General features: G+C 52.1%; 1 protein-coding gene across 2 annotated transcripts; it reads left to right on the top strand.

Moving 5' to 3' along the window:
- The first annotated feature begins 1,343 nt into the window (after window positions 1-1,343).
- Col9a2 (collagen type IX alpha 2 chain) lies at window positions 1,344-18,969 on the top strand. 2 transcript variants are annotated; one of them, XM_057784030.1, is made up of 32 exons: window positions 1,344-1,575; window positions 2,738-2,812; window positions 4,272-4,307; window positions 4,395-4,457; window positions 6,229-6,282; window positions 6,395-6,430; window positions 6,528-6,551; window positions 6,827-6,880; window positions 7,207-7,260; window positions 7,370-7,417; window positions 7,547-7,603; window positions 7,683-7,736; window positions 8,364-8,417; window positions 8,777-8,830; window positions 8,931-8,984; window positions 9,093-9,146; window positions 13,679-13,732; window positions 13,968-14,021; window positions 14,167-14,220; window positions 15,019-15,063; window positions 15,441-15,494; window positions 15,748-15,801; window positions 16,000-16,053; window positions 16,141-16,212; window positions 16,357-16,392; window positions 16,539-16,583; window positions 16,666-16,698; window positions 16,835-16,981; window positions 17,192-17,246; window positions 17,529-17,717; window positions 17,996-18,073; window positions 18,304-18,969. In XM_057784030.1, the coding sequence occupies exons 1-32, from the start codon at window positions 1,504-1,506 to the stop codon at window positions 18,501-18,503; spliced, it is 2,067 nt and encodes a 688-aa protein (XP_057640013.1). In that variant the 5' UTR covers window positions 1,344-1,503; the 3' UTR covers window positions 18,504-18,969. The 2 variants fall into 2 exon arrangements, with proteins under 2 accessions (XP_057640013.1, XP_057640014.1); XM_057784031.1 differs by lacking the exon at window positions 1,344-1,575 and adding an exon at window positions 2,146-2,272.
- The last annotated feature ends 2,765 nt before the right edge of the window (window positions 18,970-21,734 follow it).

The raw sequence follows: 21,734 nt of genomic DNA, 5'->3' as shown, positions 1-21,734 counted from the left end.
AACTGTCTCTCACTGGTGGGTGACAACCAGTAGCTAGCCGGTCCCCAAGATGGGGTGCCTCAGTAGTTCCAGCCTGGCAGCAGGAGCTCAAAGGTTCCTGGAGAGCTGCTAGTCACTACTCCACCATAAAAGCACAGGAAGTGCTGGTTCTCCTGTCAGTGAAGGAATTAGCAGAGGAAGCAACAAGGGGGCAAACCAACTCAGCCACAAGAGGGAGGTCAAGCAAGAAAAGAGGCAAGAAACAGTTTTCCATTAAAGGGGTACCCCCCTTTTTTTATCTGGGTGGCTACTGAAAGGTGCTGCCCCCAAATGGGGTGGCTCTTCCCATATCAGTCAAGGTGATTAGGACAGTTCTTCGGGTGAGGTTCCCAATTTGTGGCAAGTTGGACATTAAAACCAACCATCCTGTCAAGGGATCCATCAGGGAGTGGGGGCACATAGCTTTAATGCCAGCACTTGGGAGATGGAGGCAGAAGACTCAGCAATCCAAGACCATCATATGTGATTTAGTTACTCTTCTCTTGCTATAACAGAACACCATGAACCAGAGCAACTTTTAAAAGAAGCATTTAATTGGGTTAGAGTCCATGGTGGCAGACTGAAGGCATTACTGTAATTCTAGTTCCAGGGCATCTGGTACCCCATGAGCCACCAGGCATGCATGAACTGCAAAACACTCATACACATAAATAAAAACTAATTTTTGAAAGGTATTGTTGCAGAAGGTCAAGTGGGGTGCATGTAAATGTTTGGGAGGGAAGACAGTATGGCCAAGGCAGGTCCAAATGCTAACAGCCTCCTGCCTCAAGGATGGAAGGAGGATGCTTGGATCTCACTGGTGGTCTCTGGAAGATCAACCTCCTAGGTTGATGGAAGCAGGGAGGCAAGAGTAAAAGGGGCACAGACATGCCTCTGGAATTAGTAGTAGAGGGCTAGAGAAAAAGCAAATGGAGAATTCTGGAGTGGGATAGTTCAGGAAAGATTTTGGTGTGTTTTAATATGGCAGGGCCCGTTTGTCTATGGAGAGGACCAAGCCAGTTACTAAGGACTGAGCATGGTGGGGACCTGATCAGGTGTGCAGAATATTGAGCCTGGGCTCTGGAGGATAGGAGACCCAGACAGGCCTGGCTCAGGCCAGGGTAATGGACCGGACTGCAGATCAGGAGGAAGGCGTTGATCTTGGAGGGCAGGGTGAAAAGGGACTTCGATGGTCGTCTGCCTTTTCACAGAGAAAGCAGGTTTTCATTGGTCCCGCATCCCCGTATGTTTCCGGGGCCTCCAGTCAAGCTCAGAATGAGGTCCCAGGGTGGGCACAGAAGACCCGCCCCTAGCCGGGCGGAGCTGGACACCTCCTTCCCGCAGTGATCTCAGGTGACAGTCCTGCGGGTCCCTGCCCCGCCCCACCGCGTATTGAGGAGGTCCGGCCAGTGGCTCAGAGAGCAGTCCCCCGTTGCCCGTGCCTGCCTGGACCCCGCATCCTTGTTCCAGAACCCGCCGCTCACCATGGCCACTACTCCCGCGCTCCGCAGCTTGGTCGTTCTCCTCCAGGTGCTGGGGCTCGCCCTGGCTCAGATCGTAAGTCCCGCCGCCTCTCTGGCACCGAAGTCCTGGGTGCAGAGCCTGGGTTTAGGATCCAGAAGTTTGGGGATCTACTGTAGGCCATCCCTAGCCTGAGGGGCAGCTGAGGACAGAGCCGCTGGGAGGGTGTATACCGGACATGCAGGGGGCACTGAGGGGAGATTGATCAGTCCTGGAGCCAAAGGGACCCTGTCCCGGAATGCTCGGCCTTGGACAGACAGCATCGGGGCAGGAGCTGGCGCAGGGTCCTGGCAGCAGAGAGAGCCCAGGTGGTGGCGAAGACAATGGTGGCCATTCAGTCGACAGCCGAGCCTCCGCCCCCGGAATCTCCTAAGGGGCCCGGGCTCCAGCCTGACTTCTCTGTCGCCCCACTGCATCTTCTATGACCGGCTTGTGAGCTCCCTTCTGGGGAGCTGGGGTCTGGGGAAGGAATGCGCCGAGTAGGACCTAACCGGGACCTTGGGCCTGGCACCCACCCACAAGCCAAGCGGTGCTGGTGTGGGGTGCAGCTTGCCTGTGGGGTGCTGGCCGGGCACTTCAGGGCACCTAGCGCCAGCGGGACATCTTCTTGACTCAGGGCTAGCCCGCGAAGAGAACCACCTCAGGGAGGACCAAGTGAGAATAGCACCAGCTTCCCTTCTTCACACCTCCCTTCTCTGCGGGTACTTAACCCGCACCAGAGGATGAGGGAGAGGTGCGCGTTCACCGCTGTATCTGTGGTTGGTTAGAAAACAATACTAGTTCGAAGTGCCATCCATCGAGGGCTAGGCACCACCTTACATCATCTGTGATTTGAGCGAATGATATCTTTATCTATTTCCCACCCATGACAATGCAAGGACAGTGTGGTCCAGGGGAAGAAGATGGCCGACCTAGGTGCAATTGTGATTTCATCTTTCACTGTGACCACGAACCTTTAATTTTCCTGTGTGTGTTTCTTCACCCTCTTCCTGTCACCCCTAATACTACCCTCTATAGTTCTGAGTAATCCATAAAATAGTGAGTGTGATGACACACAGTAGCTGCTCAACAAACTCCCCGTGGAGTTCCGTTTCCTTGGGGAGTTGCCTAGTCACCTTCACTTTCGGGGTCCCCAGCAGTCCCTGGGAGCTCAGTTCTGCATACTGTCTGAGAGCTGCATTCTTGTGTGTATTTTCAGAAAGGTCCTCCAGGAGAGCCGGGTCCTCCAGGGCCACCAGGGCCACCAGGAATACCGGGTTCTGATGGCATCGACGTGAGTATCTAACTTCAGACTTGAGGGGAAGGAAGGCTGTCTGTCCACAAAGGAGAACTTTGTGAGCACAGGGGTGGGGACACCTGGAAGTTTAGCACCCCCTGTTGCCAGGACATGGCGCCTGCAGAGACCACAAGGAGCCCGTTTGTTCAGTGAAAACCCCAAACCAGCCCTGAAATGGGGAGTCTGTCGCAGCCACTCTGCAACAAGGGCCTGCTGTTCTGTTGCCGGCCTCAGCTCACAGCGCGTCCTTATCCCCTCCCTCCCTTCCTCCTCTTAACCCCTCCCGCTGTCCCCTGGCACACTACTTTAAGGTACCTGGGGAGCGTCATGTAGACAGCTGACCAGCCAGGGCCACACTCCTCTCTTTTTTTGCTTTAGCTTCCAAGTTTAGAATTGCCTGGGCTGGTCCTTTGCTCTCCGAGTGTGCTGAGGGTTAACAGCCTTACTCGGGAGGCTCCCCCAGGAGGTCGGCTGGATGTTTACCTTTCGGACAGACTCCTATTCAGCCTGATGCCCCCAACCCCCAAACGCAGGACACTGGACCCCAGCCAGGCTCATGCCGCTGCTGGCTCCAGAATTCCTGGGGGCCTCTCCCAGGCTAAATCTGACTACAGGGCCATGCCAGTCTCCCACCAACGGTCCTTTGTCACACGGGAAAGAGAACCTTCTTTTCTTGAGAACATTTTGAATCTACCTCTTTGCTGGCCCCCTTATCCTTGCCTCTGCCGCAGTCTCTGGCTTTCCTGTCTGACAGCCACTACTCACCTCATTTCCCTCCCCTTCAGATTTCTCTAAAAGGCTTTAAAAAAAAATTATTCGTTTTATCACTTGCTTAATCAGTTCTCCCGACTAACTTGAAGCCTGGGGACTTCATAGTACCTGCCCACGTCAGGATGTCTAAAATCTTGACTAGCCTGGCGGTGGTAGTGTACGCCTTTAATCCCAGCACTCGGGAGGCAGAGGCAGGCAGATCTCTGTGAGTTCGAGACCAGCCTGGTCTACAAGAGCTAGTTCTAGGACAGGCTCCAAAACCACAGAGAAACCCTGTCTCAAAAAAAAAAAAAAAAAAAAAAAAAAAAAAAAAAATCTTGACTAAATGCTCATCTCAGTTGGCTGGCCTGGTGTTAATGCACTTGCATTTTGTTTTGTTTTCATTTAATTTAATTTAGACAAGGTCTCTTTACATAGCCCTGGCTGTCTTGAAATTCACTGTTAGACTAGGCTGGCCTTGAACGCACAGACTTACCCTTGGTCTCTGCCTCCTGAATGCTGGAGCTAAGGAAGGCCGGTGCTCAGCTGAATTTTGTTTGTTTTGAGCAAAGGCAGCTGTTTTTTAAAAAATAGTGCAGATCTCAGCACAAAACAGAGAGGAGACACTCTGGGGCATTGGCCAGACTTGTCCACACCCACTGGGGAGGCAGGAGCCATAGATGTCTCATCAGCTTGTGTCTTGCAGGGTGACAAGGGGCCTCCAGGAAAAGTCGGTCCTCCGGTGAGTGCTCTTTATGTTTTTCTTTGACCTTTGGCTCTTCCAGTACTTGCTGTCCTCTGGCTAATATGTTCTGCTTCTGATTTCAAGGGATCCAAAGGAGAGCCTGGCAAACCTGGGCCGGATGGGCCGGATGGGAAGCCTGGCGTGGATGTGAGTACCTGAGACTGGGGAGAGGCTGATTCAGGCTTCTTCACGCGTGTCTGGTTAGAAAGAGTAGCAAGGCCAGGCAGCAGTGGCACACGCCTTTAATCCCAGCACTCAGGGAGGCAGAGGCGGGAGGATCTCTGTGAGTCTGAGGCCAGCCTGATTTAGAAGAGCTAAGACCTAGTTCCAGGGCAGCTAGGAAGCCCTGTCTCAAAAAAAGAAAAAGAATGGTAACGAGCCGGGCGGTGGTGGCGCACGCCTTTAATCCCAGCACTCGGGAGGCAGAGGCAGGCGGATCTCTGTGAGTTCGAGACCAGCCTGGTCTACAAGAGCTAGTTCCAGGACAGGCTCCAAAACCACAGAGAAACCCTGTCTCGAAAAACCAAAAAAAAAAAAAAGAGTGGTAACGAGATGGCGGCTCTATAGTCATTCAGGACTCATTTCATACAACTGTGACCTCACTCCGATCTCATATCCACCCTGACATGGATGTCTGGCCTTGGATCTCTGGCACTGGGAGCCCCGAGAGGGCCTTTGCTTTCTGTGAGCTGCAGGGTTGTCCCTCCTGTCTGCAGGTGTGAGGACTTAGTCTTACCCTTCTGGCCTCTAAGGATTGCACAGCCTTTGTGTATTCTGCTTTGCTCCCCAACCCCTCACCGCCATCCCTCCCCGCTCCCCTTCTCCCCTACCCCAAGTGCCTTGCTCATTCCCTCTGCAGTTCTGGTCCAGCTCAGGGAAGGAACATCATTATGGAGTTCCCAGAGACCCCAAAGCCACAAATTCCTGAGGGCTGACAGCCTCAGGAAGGTGGGGATAGTTATTTGGTGGAAGTACATGGCAGACTCTGAAAGACAGATGGGTGGGGGGAGAAGTCTCTTTGAATTGTGCCTGTTTGCCTCTTCAAGGGGTAATGACCAGGGCTGCAGACTGCAGGGCCCCTTTAAACTCCCCATCCACACCCTACAAAGATTCCAAAACACACTGCCTTACTCTAGCATGGTCAGTGCCAATGTATTCCCAGAGAGCTGAGAGTGTTAATTCATTTGCAGATGAGAAAATGCAGGCTTTCAGACGTTACCCAGAGCAGAGGTCACCAGTTCAGATCCCCGTCTGAGTACCCTAGACTCGAACTGGGAGAAGTGAGGTCGAGCCCACAGGTCTTTGAGTCTTAGTCAGGTCTCTCAAAGGAAGGTAATTAATTGGGTAGAGAATGTAGCTCACCGGTGAAGTGCTAGCATCACAATTGGGCATGGCAGTACACGTCTGTAAGCCCAGCACTCCGGAGGTGGGGAAGAGAGTCTCAGAAATTCAAGGTCATCCTTGGGACTGTAGTGAGTTGGAAACTTCTATCTCAGCAACACAACCAAAGGATACTTGCCAGGCATGGTTGCGCCTGCCTTTAATACCAGTGCTCTGGAGGCAGAGGCGGGTGGGTTTCTGAGTTCTGAGATCTCTGATCTACAGAGCAAGTTCCAGGACATCCAGGACTACACAGAAAACAAACAAACAAAAACAAAAACAAAAAACCTATCCCTAAAAATACATAAATAAATAAATATTTTTTGAGAGGGAAATAATCATTTTGCTTACCTCCCAAGATCCAAAACAAACAAAAAGTCCCCCCCCAAAAAAAAAAAACGGAGAAAAGGGAAAAGAGAAAGTAAGATCCCCCAGGCCTCCAGCAGGAATGGAAAGCCTAAAATCCCCTAGATTTGCCCTGCCCTGTGAGCTAAGGGCAGATATGCTTCAATGATCCTACCATCTCTTTCTCCCCCAGGGTTTAATGGGAGCCAAGGGAGAGCCTGGCCCCATGGGGACCCCCGGAGTCAAGGTAAGTGACTACTGGGTGTTCATTGAAGACAGCGTTTGGAGGGGCTGCAGTAGAAGTGAGGTGTGGACCCCAGCCTTCTCCAGCCTCTGAGCCACTCTCATTGCTCCTGCAGGGTCAGCCTGGGCTCCCAGGCCCCCCTGGCCTGCCGGTGAGTAGCACCTACAAGTGTATAGAGGGACCCTCTGAGGGCTGGGAGGACCTGCCAATGGGAGACGTGAATCTGATTTCCTTTATTTCTATTGCAGGGCCCCGGATTTGCTGGCCCTCCCGTAAGTTATAGGGGCTTGGGCAGGGAGCTGGGGAAGGAAAAGAGGGTTTCTAGGGGAGTCTCCATCTTGAGGAACAACCTGCATGTTGTATTGGTGCCATGAATGGGCAGCTTGCTGAGTCTGGAATGATCTGGTCCTTAGAGCCCCACAATCCAGTCTCTCTGGAATTGTTTGAATAGATATGGTAGAGAAGAGACTTTTGGTGCCTGTCCCTACCTTCCTGTCTAAGGTGGATGTTGTGAGGCATCTTGAACAACCGTCTCTCTGACCCACAGGGACCACCTGGACCTGTGGGCCTCCCTGGTGAGATTGGAGCCCCGGGCCCCAAGGTAAGCCTACTGACCCTCTGCCTCTGCCTCTTGCCCCGCATGCCAAGACTGAAAGTCTGGGGCAGGCTTTCTGGGAGCTTCTGAATTGCTTCTGCCCCACGAGGAACTCCCCCTGGGGCAGAATCCTCTCTTGCTTGCAGCAAATCTTTCTGGGAGGCTCAGGGTTGGTGCCACCTGCCAGTCTCCTGGATCTCCTTACTGTGGCAGCTCTCTGGAGGTGCCCTAAAGAGTGGCCTGGATGGACCAGTGGTAGGAAGTGGAGGAAGAGCAGAAATAACTGGGGCCTGGCAGGATGCTGTTGTGATTTCGGCTCTTTTTGCTTCCAGGGAGATCCAGGACCAGAGGGACCATCAGGTCCCCCAGGACCCCCTGGGAAACCGGCAAGTGTTCTCTGTCCTCAACCTTCCTGGATGGCCATGTGTTCCCGAGGAAGTGGCTTGCAGAGGGGATGGGTCAGGTTATATCTCATCATTTTGTATCTCCTATCAGGGTCAACCAGGAACCATCCAGGGCCTGGAAGGGAGTGCGGATCTCCTGGTGAGAAACGGGGTCTGGAGATACTGCCTAGGGCTTTCAGTGGGAGATGGGGAGGGAGTTCTGGGAAGCATTGCTCAGCTGGCCCTGGCCAGGCAAGAGACCTCTGGCCTTACAGGATGTTCTTTTCAGTGTCCAACCAACTGTCCAGCTGGTGCGAAAGGCCCCCAGGGGCTGCAAGGAGTGAAGGTGAAGGGGTGGCTTGTCCTGGGAGGGTGGGACAGGTGCTTGGAGGGAACCTGGGGCTGAGTTCCCTTCTTCCCTTCAGGGGCATCCAGGCAAGCGGGGGATTCTGGGTGATCCTGGTCGCCAGGGCAAGCCGGTGAGTATGAGAGCTAAAGGCCAGGATGAGGGTGAGGATTATGGGGAGACAATCCTGGAGGCATCTGCCACATTCTTCATCCTTCCCCTGTCCCTGTGGGTTCAAGGGACAGATCCTTAAACTGGGAGGCAGGAGGCCAATGTTACACACTTCTCCTTCCCTCTTCTCTTCTCTCTCTCTCTCTCTCTCTCTCTCTCTCTCTCTCTCTCTCTCTCTCTCTCACCAGGCTGGCCTTGAACTCACCTGCCTCTGCCTCCAAAGTTCTGGGATTAAAGGCATGCGCCATTGCCGCCCAACCCAACGAGTCTCTTGTTGAGTCCCTTTTTCATGTGATAGGGGACATCTTGGCTTTGTTTTGTTTTGTTTTGTTTTTTTGGTTTTTCGAGACAGGGTTTCTGTGGTTTTGAGCCTGCCCTAGAACTAGCTCTTGTAGACCAGGCTGGTCTCGAACTCACAGAGATCTACCTGCCTCTGCCTCCCGAGTGCTGGGATTAAAGGCGTGCGCCACCACTGCCCGGTGACATCTTGGTTTCTAATTGTCCCGCCTGGCTGTCTGTGCTGGGAAAGGTTGCTGGTGTCTGCTGTCTTGTATTTGCTGCCAGTCTGACAGCTCTTCCTTGCTCTTAGGGCCCCAAGGGAGATGTGGGTGCCTCTGGAGAGCAAGGCATCCCTGGACCACCGGTAAGAAACACCTCACTGTTATGCCTTCTATCATCCCGGGAGCCCTTTGATGGAGCCATTCACCTGCTTTGGCCTCTATAAAAGAAATCCGTGTTTGGCTGGGAGTGCCTGGGTGGGGTGAAAGGCTGACACTGGCTGCAGGGATAGAGTGGACAGAACCAAGGTTGCCCACCAGAAGACCTGGCCAAGGTCCAGGTCTGTCGCTGTTCCTTTCAGTGCCCCTGGGAGGTTCCTCTCTACATCTGAGCATCTTTGTACGACACAGGAGATACGAACACTCTGCCCAAAGGGGCATTGTGGGAAGGGATGGGACCAAAAACAGCAGTTGTTTTCACTGACATTTTTCTTTTTTTTGACAGGGTCCCCAGGGCATCAGGGGCTACCCAGGCGTGGCAGGACCTAAGGGAGAGACGGTAAGTCTATGGGTGTCCTGCAAGAGTTGCTGGGACCAGAACTCTTCAGAGGCCTTCAGAGTCCAACCAGGACTGATCCACAATCTTTTCCTTTCCCCAGGGTCCTCGTGGATATAAAGGCATGGTGGGCTCCATCGGGGCTGCTGGGCCACCGGTAAGCCTGCTCCTGTCCCCAGACCCTATGCTAAAGCTCTATGGCTTCAAAGTGGGTGCTGGTCTTTATGGGGTCATGTGACTTGGGCTCTTGTCTCCTTCGTGCCAGGGTGAAGAAGGTCCAAGGGGGCCACCAGGCCGGACTGGTGAGAAGGGGGATGTGGTAAGTTCTCGGGAGATCCTTGTCTGATCAGAACCCCTGGAGAGTACTGGGAAGGGATTATCTCCATTAATGCTGGTGTGTGCACACATAGGCGTTTATGTATGTGCCTGACAGTCTGCATGGGGGTGACTTCTGGGTGTGGGGGAGTGTCTGATGATCTGTGCTGAGAATCCAGTTTGCTTGCTGTGTTCAGACTTCACTAGAAGCCTTGGGATCCAGTCCTGTAGCCACTGGGGCCAGACAATGAAATTCCAGCAAATTAACCATGAAACTAATGGGATTTGGTCTGGATCCCAAGACATCTATCACAGTCACTTAACTCTCTCCCTCCCACCTCCCTTCCTCTCTCTCTCTCTCTCTCTCTCTCTCTCTCTCTCTCTCTGATTCATAAATCCTTTTTTTCTGAGCAGGGTTTATATTTTATTTTTATTTTATTTTATTTTATTTTTTTTAAGATTTATTTATTTATTAAGCATACAATGTACTGCTGGCAAAGAAGGCACCAGGTCTCATTACAGATGGTTGTGAGCCACCATGTGGTTGCTGGGAATCGAACTCGGGACCTCTGGAAGAGCAGTCAGTGCTCTTACCCTCTGAGCCATCTCTCCAGCCCTTTATTTTTATTTTTTAGAGAGTTTCTCTCTACATAGTTCTGGCTGTTCTAGAACTCACTATGTAGACCAGGCTGTCCTGGAACTCACTATGTAGACCAGGCTGTCCTGGAACTCACAGAGATCTCCGTCTCTGCCTCTCTAGTGCTGGGATTAAAGGCATGCACTACCACTCCTGGCTTTTTGAGCAGTTTTAAAATCACAGAAAACTGAGCAGCGTGTGTGGGGTTGGGAAGCCCGCATGGTTGCCTGGGGAAGGGGCGTCGTTTTCCTCAGTGTGCAGTAAGTTGCCCATATTCTAGTAAATGATTCCACCTATGCACATACAAAGCAGCCCTCATCACACTCGGTCACAAAAAAGGGGTGGTGGTGACCTGAGTTCAGTCCCTGGAACCCACCTAAAGGTGGAAGGGAAAAGAGAACCAGCTCTGCAGAGCTGTCTTCTGATCCTTACACAAGCGCTCTAGCACATGTGTGTTCCCTAACACACACATGCACTGCACACACACACCCATACACACCAATAACAACAACAACAACAATAATAATATCAATGCCACCAAACAAATAAAAAGGCACGAGAGTAAGAGGGGAACACACTGGGAAGAAGGGGGGTTCAGCAGAAGTGAGGGGGTGAGAGAGAGGTAACAGGAATGTGAATGACCAAAATATGTTATATACATATATGAATTTGCCAAAGAATTTTTTTAAAATAAAAATATATGAGATAGGTGTGGTGGTACGCACCTTCAATTCCAGAATTTGGAAGGCAGAGATAGGTGGATCTTTGTGAGTTCAAAGACAACCTGATCTCCATAGAAAGTTTCAGTCCACTTTTGGCTACATAGTAAGACCATGTTTTTTAAAGAAGGAATTGGGGAGGGGGTGCAGAGAGATGGTTCAACAGTTAAGAGCATTTGTTGCTCTTTAGAGGACCCAGGTTCAAGTCCCAGCACCCACACGGCAGCTCACAATCTTGTATAACTCCAGTTCCAGGGGTTCCAAAACCCTCCTCTGGCCTCCTTGGGCATTTTGTGTTCATGTGGTACAAAGTTGGCATTATATTTAGCAAGAGCTTTCAGTGGCTTGGTGAGTGGAAAGCCTGGGCAGAGTGGGGCTAATGGAGCATTATCTACTTCCCTGTGCCACTGCAGAGTGTTAACTGGTAAACTCTGACAGTGTCTATAAGAGTTCAAGTGTGCATCCTTAACTAATAATTCTACCTCAATATTTTTTTTTTAAATTTTTATTTATTTATTATGTATACAATATTCTGTCTGTGTATATGCCTAAAGGCCAGAAGAGGGCACCAGACCCCATTACGGATGGTTGTGAGCCACCATGTGGTTGCTGGGAATTGAACTCAGGACCTTTGGAAGAGCAGGCAATGCTCCTAACCTCTGAGCTATCTCTCCAGCCCTCTACCTCAATATTATCTTTAAAAGTTGCTACATTTAGGCCAGGCAGTGGTATCACATGCCTGTTTTAATAATCTATTTAATTTTATTTTATGTGCACTGGTGTGAGTATGTCAGATCCTCTGGAACTGCAGTTACAGACAGTTCTGAGCTGCCATGTAGGTGCTAGGAATTGAACCTGGGTCCTCTGGAAGAGCAGTCAGTGCTCTTAACTACTGAGTCATCTCTCCAGGCCCCACATCACATTCCTTTAATCCCGCATTTGGGAGGTGTTGTCTGAGGTTTTCTATCCTGCCAGGCTCCCACAGTCATTAAGTCCCAAAGAAAGCACACAGAGGTCTACATTAATCATAAACTGATTGGCCCATTAGCTCAGGCTTCTTATTAACTCTTATAACTTACAATAGCCCATTATTCTTATCTGTGTTAGCCACATGGCTCAGTACCTTTTTCAACGGTATAGTCACTTCTTGCTTCTTCTGTGTCTGGACAGGACTGCCGAGGGAGCTTCCTTCTTCCCAGAATTCTCCTGTTCTCATTGACCCGCCTCTACTTCCTATCTGGTTGTCCCACCTACACTTCCTACCTGGCTACTGGCCAATCAGCGTTTATTTCAAACATAATTGACAGAATATAGACAATTGTCCCGCACCAGGGAAGCAGAGGCAGGAGGATATCTCTGAGTTCAAGGCTAGCCTGGTCTGCAGATCAAGTTCCAGGACAGCCAGGACTGTACAGAGAGACCCTGTATTGAAAAACAAACAAACAAAAACTAATACTTTTTTTTTGAGACAAGATTTCTATTTAATAGTCTTGGCTGTCCTGGAACTTGGTATATAGACCAGGCTGGCCTCAAACTCACAGACAGTCACCTGCCTCTGCCTCCTCGTATTGATATTAAAGACATGTACCACCATATTTTAGTTGCCCAATATTTTAATCAAATTTTAAATTTTTATTATTATTAGTGTGTGTGTGTGTGTGCGCGCGGTATACATGCGCATAGACGTGCCTCAGCATGCACATGGGGGTCGGAGAACAACAAGAGACAATTCTTCCCTTCCACCTGTGAATTCTGGAAACCAGACCCAGGCCTTCAGACTCGTGCGGCAAATACTTCTACCCATTGAGACATCTCACTAGCTCTTAAATTTGGGCAAAATGACATGTGACACATGTAAAGGGTTCTTTTTCTCCAAATGTAATTTCTGTGTCACTGTTTATAGTGGTGACAGAATACATGAGTCATCACGTATCACCATATTTTCTTTTCTAACTTGGTAAACAAAGCGCCCTTTACTGTCGTGGGTAGCTTCTAAGATGTACTGTTAAGTGGTGGGAATGAGATGAAGGTAGAAAGGAAAATTTGTGTTACGTTAACAGAATGAGAAATATAAATAAAAAAAGACTGCTGGTTTTGGGGGAAAGAAAAACCACAAGTCGAGATTCAGCTAACTGTATTTTTAATGCAAGTCTAAAAATACATAGGAAAGTCAAGAGATGGCTACAGGGAGTCCCATATGGCTGTCTCCCCAGTTCCAGTTAGAGAGACTTGCAGCAACTGCCTTCTTTGAGCCTCCTTCCCCATCCGACCACACCTCCTTCACTGTCCTCCCCCTCACCTCCTTCACTGTCCTACTGAGACACACACACACACACACACACACACACACACACAGAGCAACTTCACTGCCCCGCCCACACCTCCCTCCTTGTCCCCTTCCACACGCCTCCTGCACTGTCCTTCATTGGTTACTGCTTATTTTCAAGAAATCCTTGGCTCATCTCGTTTGCCTCTACACACTTCTGAATGTATCTCTAAAAATTAAAGACTTTTCCCTCACAGAACCATGTTATTATTGGAACTGGAGAGATGGCTGGGAGGGTAAAAGCGCCTGCCACAGGACTGACAACCTAACTTCCACGCCCAGAACCCACACAGTGGGAGGAGAGGGCCAGCTCTTGAAATCTGTCCCCTGACCTTCACATGTGCTGTGGCATGTGTCCTGACCCTGCCCATATGCAAAGATAAATAAAAAATACACAAATAAATGTAATTTAAAAATTAGAAAGAAAGGCAACGAAAGGTCCAGTTATTCTCTAACACCACCAAGTAGCTGCTCCATCTTTAACTTCTCCTCGTTTTCCCCATATTGTCTTCATAGCTCTTATTCAAACCAAGATACCCCCACCCAATACAAAACCCACCCATCTCTCTTGGTGACTGTTTCTCTACCTGAGTGACTACTGTCTATGAATGCAGGGCTCCCAGGAACCATTGCCCTCCCAGGAACCTTCCCCCCACCCCCACACTGATCTGCTTCCCCCACCCCTCACTCCTGTCAGGGCAGAAGCAGACTTCTCAGCATCTCTGTCCAACCTCTGCAGTCTGGCCCAGGCCACAAGGACTCTGGGACCCAGAAGCCATTGTCTGGGCTGTTCCTGCTACACAGCCAGCTAGGCTCCGCATTCTAAAGGCAACTGATCTCTATCTACTTTGCAGGGGAGCCAAGGTGCCCCAGGACCCCAGGGGATAACAGGCCCAAAGGGAACAACGGTAAGCACTCAGAGTCCAGTCCCTGGTCCTGGTCAGTTCACTGCATCCCTCGATGGAGAGAAAGCTGGGGATCTGGACTGAACTCTGTGGCAGGCTACTGGCTCAGTCACCTGACAAATACACTTTCTTTTAGTTTAGTTTCTTTACCTGCAAACAGTATGGAGTCACGGCAGGATAGTGGGAAGCCCACGGGGCTTCCCACCATGAGTCTCCTTTGAACTTCCTTCCTGAGCAGGGTCCTCCAGGCATTGACGGCAAGGACGGGACCCCGGGCATACCTGGCATGAAGGTGAGCATGGTGGAGCTGGGCAGGGCCACGTCTGTTCCCTCTCAGGCCGGTGAGCCCTGTCACCAATCCTCGAGGCTTCGGAACCAGCAGCTCTCAGTGTTTCCGAGCCTCTGAGATTTGTGTTTCTGGTTGTCTGTCTCACCAGGGCAGTGCAGGACAGGTGGGGCGGCCAGGAAGCCCAGGCCACCAGGGCCTAGCGGTGAGTATCAACACAAGGGCTGCCCACAGGCAAGTTGATCCTGAGCCTCAGGGAGCCAATCAGTCTGTTGCCTGTGTCTGTGTGAAAGGGTGGGAGGGGCTGAGGAGGTAAAAATCCGCACCTGAGGTCTGACCCTGTCATCACATCACCTCCTTACTGTCTGTGTAGCTCTTGGCCTGGTGCAGGCTGCCTCATCATTTGGACAGTTTTTTTGTTTTGTTTTATTTTTTGAGACAGGGTTTCTCTGTGCAGTGAGTTCCAGGACAGCCAGGAACTCACTATATAGACCAGACTGGCCTCAAACTCACAGAGATCCTCCTGCCTCTGCCTCCTGAGATTAAAAACTTGTGCCACCACCACCCCGGCTGCAGTGGTTTTTCTATTTCCATACCATTAACCCTTTGCAGTCTCTGGCCTGCTTGATTCACCTCCTCATGTCACAGACCCATCTCTACTCCACGTGTCTGGGGTTCAGCCTGTGAGTCTCCGTCCTCCCCCCTCATGAAGGCACGGACTGCCACAGCCTGCTTCTCTGTGCTTGTGTAGACTCGTCTTCATCTTATGCTTTCCCGTGGACATGGGTGCTGATAGACAGGCCATTGTCCAAAGCCCACTCCTCTCCTTCCAGGACTCACAGCAAGGGTGGAGAACCAGCTGAGCTCATGATACCATGGCTGTATCTTTGAATGTTTAGCTCCCACAAGGAGGAGAAAATCTAGACTGGGCATGGAGGCAACGTGGCAAGTGTACCCAGCTCCCCATGCCAGGATAGAAACCAATACCAACTTTTTTCTTTAGGGTGTGCCGGGTCAACCTGGGACAAAAGGAGGCCCTGGAGATAAGGTGAGGAGACCCCTAAGCCCAGAGACTTGGTTCTACCAGACGACGGGACCAGGGAGCGAGTAATGGGGCTCAAAGATTGTGAGACTCAGTTCTCACCCAGGGCTCGACACAGCCTAAACACAAGACCCTTAGTCCGTACCACTTTCTCTCACCACCTTGTCCCATCCTCATCCTGGCTTAGTAGAAGCAGGATGTGACTTGGACTCCAGAGGAGTAACAAACTCAGGGAAAGCAACGAAGCCCAGAGGATTTGATCAAGAACACCTCCTTTCCCTGTTTATTTGGTTGCAGACTTTGTTCAGGGTTCCTGGGTTTCCCTGAGGCTCAGGGCTGCCTGGCAGCTACTAGCCTGACATGAGAACTGTGTTTTCCTGCAGGGCGAACCGGGCCAGCAGGGCTTCCCTGGAATCTCCGGTCCTCCTGGGAAAGAAGTGAGTATCTCTTCCACTCTCCCAGGAGGTCTAAGGCCCTGACCTTAGTGTAGGGTCTAGGTGAAGTTAAGGGGTGGAGTTCAAACCTGGGGAGTGTCTTGAGTCTAGTGTCCTGTCCCACTGACCCAAGCAAGCTTTTTCTGCCTTCTGGGACAGCCTCCTCAATTAAAGCCAATTAGCTGACCCAAGGGTGTGGAAGGCTGAGCCAGGGCGTTCCACCAGGCCTGCTGCTGACTCTCCTTTCTCCTCCCAGGGGGAGCCAGGGCCTCGAGGGGAAATCGGTCCACAGGGCATAATGGGACAGAAGGTAAGCAGCCCCTCTCTGAGGATCCTTGCTGCAGTTGGCACTGGGTCCTCTTTGACAAGGGTCTGTGAAAAAGAGTAATAAGAAGGACCCCTGCTGGTGACAACCAGGATAGATGGCACTAGACCTGCTAGAGACCAGCCTGGCTTAAAAGACTGACCCTGCTGAGAGCCCAGGTCTGACTTCCTTTTTGCGTTTCAGGGTGATCAGGGTGAGAGGGGACCAGTAGGGCAGCCAGGCCCTCAAGGACGACAGGTGAGGATAGGCCTGCTGAGGGGGGCAGTGGGCTCACACCTGGGTTCTTTAATTTACTTCATTGTTTTGTTTTTCCCCCCACCTCAGGGCCCCAAGGGAGAGCAGGGCCCCCCAGGAATTCCAGGACCCCAAGGCTTGCCAGGCATCAAAGGAGATAAGGTACCATGGGAGGCTGGAAAGGGAAAGAGGCCAAGTCTGGGCTACAGTGGGCCGTGGGGTTGGGTTAGACTGGGAGGAACGGGGAACTGGGGGGCTCCCTTCCTTGGAGAGGACATTTCACTATGCCCCAATTTCTTTTTCCAGGGTTCCTCAGGGAAGACAGGGCCCCGAGGTGGAGTGGTGAGTTCCCACCCAGTCCAGCAGTCAGGCGTCGGGTGTCTGGAGCGTCGGGTGCCTGGGGCGTCGGGTCTGTACACACCTGCAGACCCAGCGCCCTTCGTCATTGTTGCCACTACGGCATTTAACACGAGGTTCTCTTTCTGCAGGGTGACCCGGGGGTGGCCGGCCTCCCGGGTGAGAAAGGGGAGAAGGTGAGCGGGGCACGGGAGTGAGATGGGGAGTCGGGGAGATGATCCGGGGTCCCACCGCTTTTTGACCTTGCTCCCTCTGCAGGGCCAGTCGGGAGAGCCAGGACCCAAGGGACAGGTGAGCCCCTCCCCTCTCTCCCTTGCAGACGCCTTCCTCCCTTTCCTCCCTTTCCTCCCTCTGGCCCCGCCCTCTCCCTTCGCCCCATTCTCCCCTCCCTCCCAATGCCTTCTTATTCTACGTGGTCCCGTGGCAGCAAGGAGTTCGTGGAGAGCCAGGATACCCTGGCCCCAGCGGGGATGCGGGTGCCCCAGGAGTGCAGGGCTATCCCGGGCTTCCCGGACCCCGAGGACTGGTGGGAGATCGAGGCGTGCCAGGACAACCTGGGAGACAAGGAGTAGTGGTGAGTGGACCCCAAGGCTAGGGGATTCTCTAGGAAGGACATCTTGGGGGAGGGGGGGCGGTCTAGCACATTGCCCAAGGCTGGGAGTTCCCAGAGGCTGTCTGCTTTGGAGACTGGCCCCAGATCAAGAGAATGGGTGTGGCGGTGGATTGCAGGAATCTTGGTTCTGGTGGCCGGGGCTTCTTCATGAATTGTATCCTCCGCACTCAGGGCAGAGTTGCCAGTGACCAGCATATCGTGGACGTGGTACTGAAGATGATTCAAGGTAAAGGACAGGCTGCAGCCCTTACCCACAGCCCACTCCAGTACCTGGTCACCCTTCACTAGCCTCTACATGTATGGAGGGTCTGGAGTCCCAGGTGTGCATTCATTCCAGCTCTGCCTCCCGGAAACTGTGGAACTTTAGATAGACTTCCATAAAACAGGATCTCGGGAAGAGGAAGCTCAACGTTGGGCTTTTCTGTCTGCAAGCTTAGGTACCAAGGCATCAGGATGCCCTGTCTTCTCCACGCTCATCTCAGGCCCCTCTTCTTCCTGTTTCCTTCAGAGCAACTGGCAGAGGTGGCTGTGAGTGCCAAGCGGGAAGCCCTGGGTGCAACCGGAATGGTGGGTCCTCCAGGACCTCCTGGGCCCCCTGGATATCCAGGCAAACAGGGACCCCATGGGCATCCTGGTCCCCGAGGCATTCCTGGCATCGTGGGAGCAGTGGGTCAGATTGGCAACACTGGGCCCAAGGGTAAGTGCTACTTGGGCTGAAGCTGGGCAAGGGGTATCAGGTCAAGGGCAGCTTAGTACATAGTAAATGCCTGTTCTTATTAGACTCTACTATAATAGACCTATCTAATACATAGTCTCCCAAATCTTATCTGGATCTCCCTTTATCTAACCAGCCCCTGTAGTTACTTCTGAATTTTTTTCCAACAGTATACTGGCACAATGGATATGTATGAAACAAATTAAATAGTGGGAGAACTATTTCTCAGTTTGAGAAAAGACACTCCTTTTTGTCTGCAGGAAAGCGTGGAGAGAAAGGTGACCAAGGAGAAATGGGACGTGGGCACCCCGGGATGCCCGGACCCCCAGGGATCCCAGGTAACACCTTGGTCCTGTGCAGCCACCCTTCTGTCTCTGAGCTTGGGGATTAGTGGTCCTGGGTTTTCTGCATGGAAGCCAGGCACTGGGGGTTCTGGCTGGGGGCTGGGAGCCAGGAGCTGAGACTCGGGAGTTGGGCAGCATCTGTGCCTTCCTTCAGTGATTGATATTCGTGGCCTAATTTTCCTTGTCTGAACCATTTCCCAATGTCTTGCCTCTCCTTTTTAAAGGTCTTCCTGGCCGGCCTGGCCAGGCAATCAATGGCAAAGATGGAGACCGAGGATCCCCGGGGGCTCCAGGAGAGGCTGGCCGACCTGGCCGGCCAGGCCCAGTGGGGCTGCCTGGTTTCTGTGAGCCTGCCGCCTGCCTGGGGGCTTCAGCCTACGCCTCTGCTCGTCTCACAGAGCCTGGGTCCATCAAGGGGCCATGAGCAACCAGCCAGGACAGAACCTATTAGCCTCCTGGGCCCCCTCTGAGTGGACGTGCACCCCAGCCCCAGCCCAGGAGGCTAGATTTCTCAGGACCTTGTCTGGAACCCAGGGGTCCTGAAGACAAGTTCAGTGAGGGAGGGGTGGGGGGGAGAGAGAGCACTCCTGAGGGAACAGGGTGCCCTTTCTTCCTAGAGTATCCCTCATGCGTGCCATTCTGTACTGGCCATTCCACCCTCGGGGCAGGTAGGCCTCTGATGGTCCTCATCCATTCCCACTGTCTGGACTTATTTTTATTGGGTGTCTGCTGAGGGTGAGGACCCTGAGCTGGCAATCCTTAGGCCAGCCCCACTCTTGTCTTTCCGCCTCCCATCTGCGTAATTAAACACCATCTCCCTGGTTTCTGGCATCACTGTTCTCCAGTTCCCTTTGCCCACACCCACTCTGGCCTTCGTGTAAATAAAAGTTCCCAACTTGGTTACACACTGACTTCTTGTGGGTGAGGATGGGAAGCTGTTGCTGGGTCTCCACGGCTTGGGTAGGAGGAGGGGAGGGGAGATCTGGGCCCTCCATCTGGGACATCTTAACCCGTGAGCACTGGGATGGCAGGCCTATCTGAGAAACTTCTGTGGTGAGAACCCAAGGGTCGAGGAGGGGTGTTGATCCACCGTGTAACTTCGGGCAAACCTCTCAAGTCTCTCTGTGTAGTGGTGACAAGGGCTTAGCCATGCCATATGTATAAGAGTAAACCATACCCACTGGGTTGCCAGGGCTCCTTCTCCCTCCCTTCCCTTTTCTCCCCCTTCCTTTTGACAAGGCCTCACGTATTCAGGCTGACCTTGAACTTGCTATATGGCAGAGGATGACCTTGAACTTCTAGGTTTCTGCCTTCTGCTGGGATCACAGGTGTGCACCCCCACACCATTTTTGTGGCACTGAGGTCAAACCCGGTGCTTCATTCATTGCATTATCAGGCAAGTGCTCTATCCACTGAGCAACATCCCCAGCCGCACACTCACGCCCCCTGGCCTGTCTCAGTGGCCCCTGTGTGCTAGCTCTGGAGCAGGAGCTTGGGCGGGGAGATTGGAAGACTTGGTTGGTGCCTTCCAGGAGCTCCTGTGAGGAAAAAAAAAGACATGGGTCTTGATGAAGCGCTAAGGGACACTGGCTCAGATCTCTGGTCTGGCTACCCTGGTCACTGTTCTCTTGGCCAGCCGGCAGCTTTTGATACTAGATGGCGTCTTGGTCAGGGTTAGTATTGCTGCGCTGAAACACCCAGAGCAACCTGGGCAAGGAAGGGTTTGTTTGGCGTGTGCTTCCACGTCACAGCTCACCATCAAAGGAAGTCAGGACAGGAATCAACGCAGCAGGAACCTGGAGGCAGGAGCTGAAGCAAAGGCCACGAAGAGGGCTGCTTCCTGGTTGGCTAGTCATCATATCTCCACCTCCCCCCTGCACATTCCCCCACCCTCCACCTTCCACTGCGTGGCTTGCTCAGTCTGTTTCCTTACAGAACTGGAGACAGAGGTGGTGGTGGTGTGTGTGTGGGGGGGATATGGCTCCACCCACAATGGGCTGGGCCTTCCCACATCAATCACTAGTAAAGAAAATGCTCTACTATGGAGACATTTTCTCAACTGAGGCTCCGTCCTCTCTGATGACTCTAGCTTGGGTCAAGTTGACAACACAGATGGCTAAATGTTTTGTTTCACTATCAGTCTGGGTATGTGTTGTCCCCAAAGGAAGCACTCTGCATCCTGGTCCCTCCTGGAGGCACACAGCATTGTAGTCCAAGACCAACCACCTGCTGAAGCCTGCCCCACCCCCTCCTCTTCACTCAATACACATTTACCATTAGGGACTTTGTAGTTCCTTAACCACAAGCTGGGGTCAGCCAGGAGGGACTAGGTGTGGCAGAACCAAGGGCCAGCGAGGTGGTTTTATCTTTAGTGTTTTGTTGGCCAATCTGTTATGGCACCCTGGCCTCCACAGAGAGGCCCTGGTATGTGGCTGCCAGGGAGTCCTTGAAATAGAAGAACCAGGGTCTGGTGAAGCGAGGGGAAGAGAGTTGCCCTGGCCCGGAGTAGGTGCTCATAGCCTCAGGTGGTGGTAGTGACTCTCTGATGCTGGATCCCATACTTGGTCTGGTGCCTGGAACCTTGGGCTTAGAGAGCCTTACTCCTTGATGTGTCTTCATGCACTGGCTTAGGAGCCCTTTCCTGGTCCTTTCTGTGACTTAACAAGACAGGACACTTGATGGTTTCAATGACAATAGGGAAGCTGATGGTTCACAAACTGTACCCAGCCACACCTCATTTCTGTGAGGGGAGCATTTGAAAGGGCCAAAGGGGTCTAATTCCTAAGGATCAGTGGCCTGTGCCTTCTGCAACTTTCTGGTTGGTGGGTTTCACTCTGATCACGAGTGTGACCTGCGAGTCTCCCATATGCCCCTCAGAATGCGTCCTGTGCTCTGGCCCCAGTCCATCCTACTCCAGCCATACTTCCTGGGCTGTTTAAGCATGCTATGCCACACACATGCTGTTCCTGTGGCTGCGAAGGCTGCTCCACCAAATATACTTACCCCAGCACCTTGCTTCACCCTTGGCTCAAAAGTCACCTCAATCCTTCCCGGCATTTTCTCCTTAGTGCTTCAGTTTGACCTAAGACATCAGAATACAAACCCCACGAAGGAAGGCACTTGGCCGTTCTGGTTCACTGCTATGTTTTCCAGCACACAGTACCTGGCACATAGCAGGTGATTAATATTCATTAAATAAATGAAAAATATATTCAAGACACAAAGGAACAAGACTCTAATCATCAAACTAGGAATGAAGGGACTTGGATTCAACCTCTGTGTGTTCTGGTGGCCCAAGATTCCCAGTGGCTCTGCACTAAGAGCAGGACGCTGTCCCCTCATGACTCCTCATGTACCCCTCAAAATGACGTGGGGGTACGGCAATAGAGCACTTGCCTAGCATGAGAGAGGCCCTGGATTTGATCCCCAGTAACACTCACACACACACACACACACAAATGACATTTAACAGAAATGACACCAGCTAGCTGGTTCGGCTGTCCCCAGAGATTGCGCATGATTCCTCCAGGTCATACCTTGCAGCGCTTCCCCAACTACCACTCCATGGGACACCAAGATTACCTGCCACAGGTGAGAAGATCCCACCACCTGTCAGCTTTTAATGGAAACCAGGGCAATCCTGTAAAGCTAAGTC

Source organism: Chionomys nivalis, chromosome 11 (genome assembly GCF_950005125.1).
Source record: "Chionomys nivalis chromosome 11, mChiNiv1.1, whole genome shotgun sequence".
NCBI classification, from domain to species: domain Eukaryota; kingdom Metazoa; phylum Chordata; class Mammalia; order Rodentia; family Cricetidae; genus Chionomys; species Chionomys nivalis.
The sequence above is the reverse complement of the archived record's forward strand: the minus strand, read 5'-3'. Positions and strand labels throughout refer to the sequence as shown.

Bases quoted from the DNA above. Each gene is read 5' to 3' on its own strand.
- Col9a2 (XM_057784030.1), top strand. From the start codon at position 1,504: ATGGCCACTACTCCCGCGCTCCGCAGCTTGGTCGTTCTCCTCCAGGTG. The intron at 6,881-7,206 runs GTAAGCCTACTG...TTTTGCTTCCAG, and splicing joins TTGGAGCCCCGGGCCCCAAG to GGAGATCCAGGACCAGAGGG. The intron at 8,831-8,930 runs GTAAGTCTATGG...TCCTTTCCCCAG, and splicing joins CAGGACCTAAGGGAGAGACG to GGTCCTCGTGGATATAAAGG.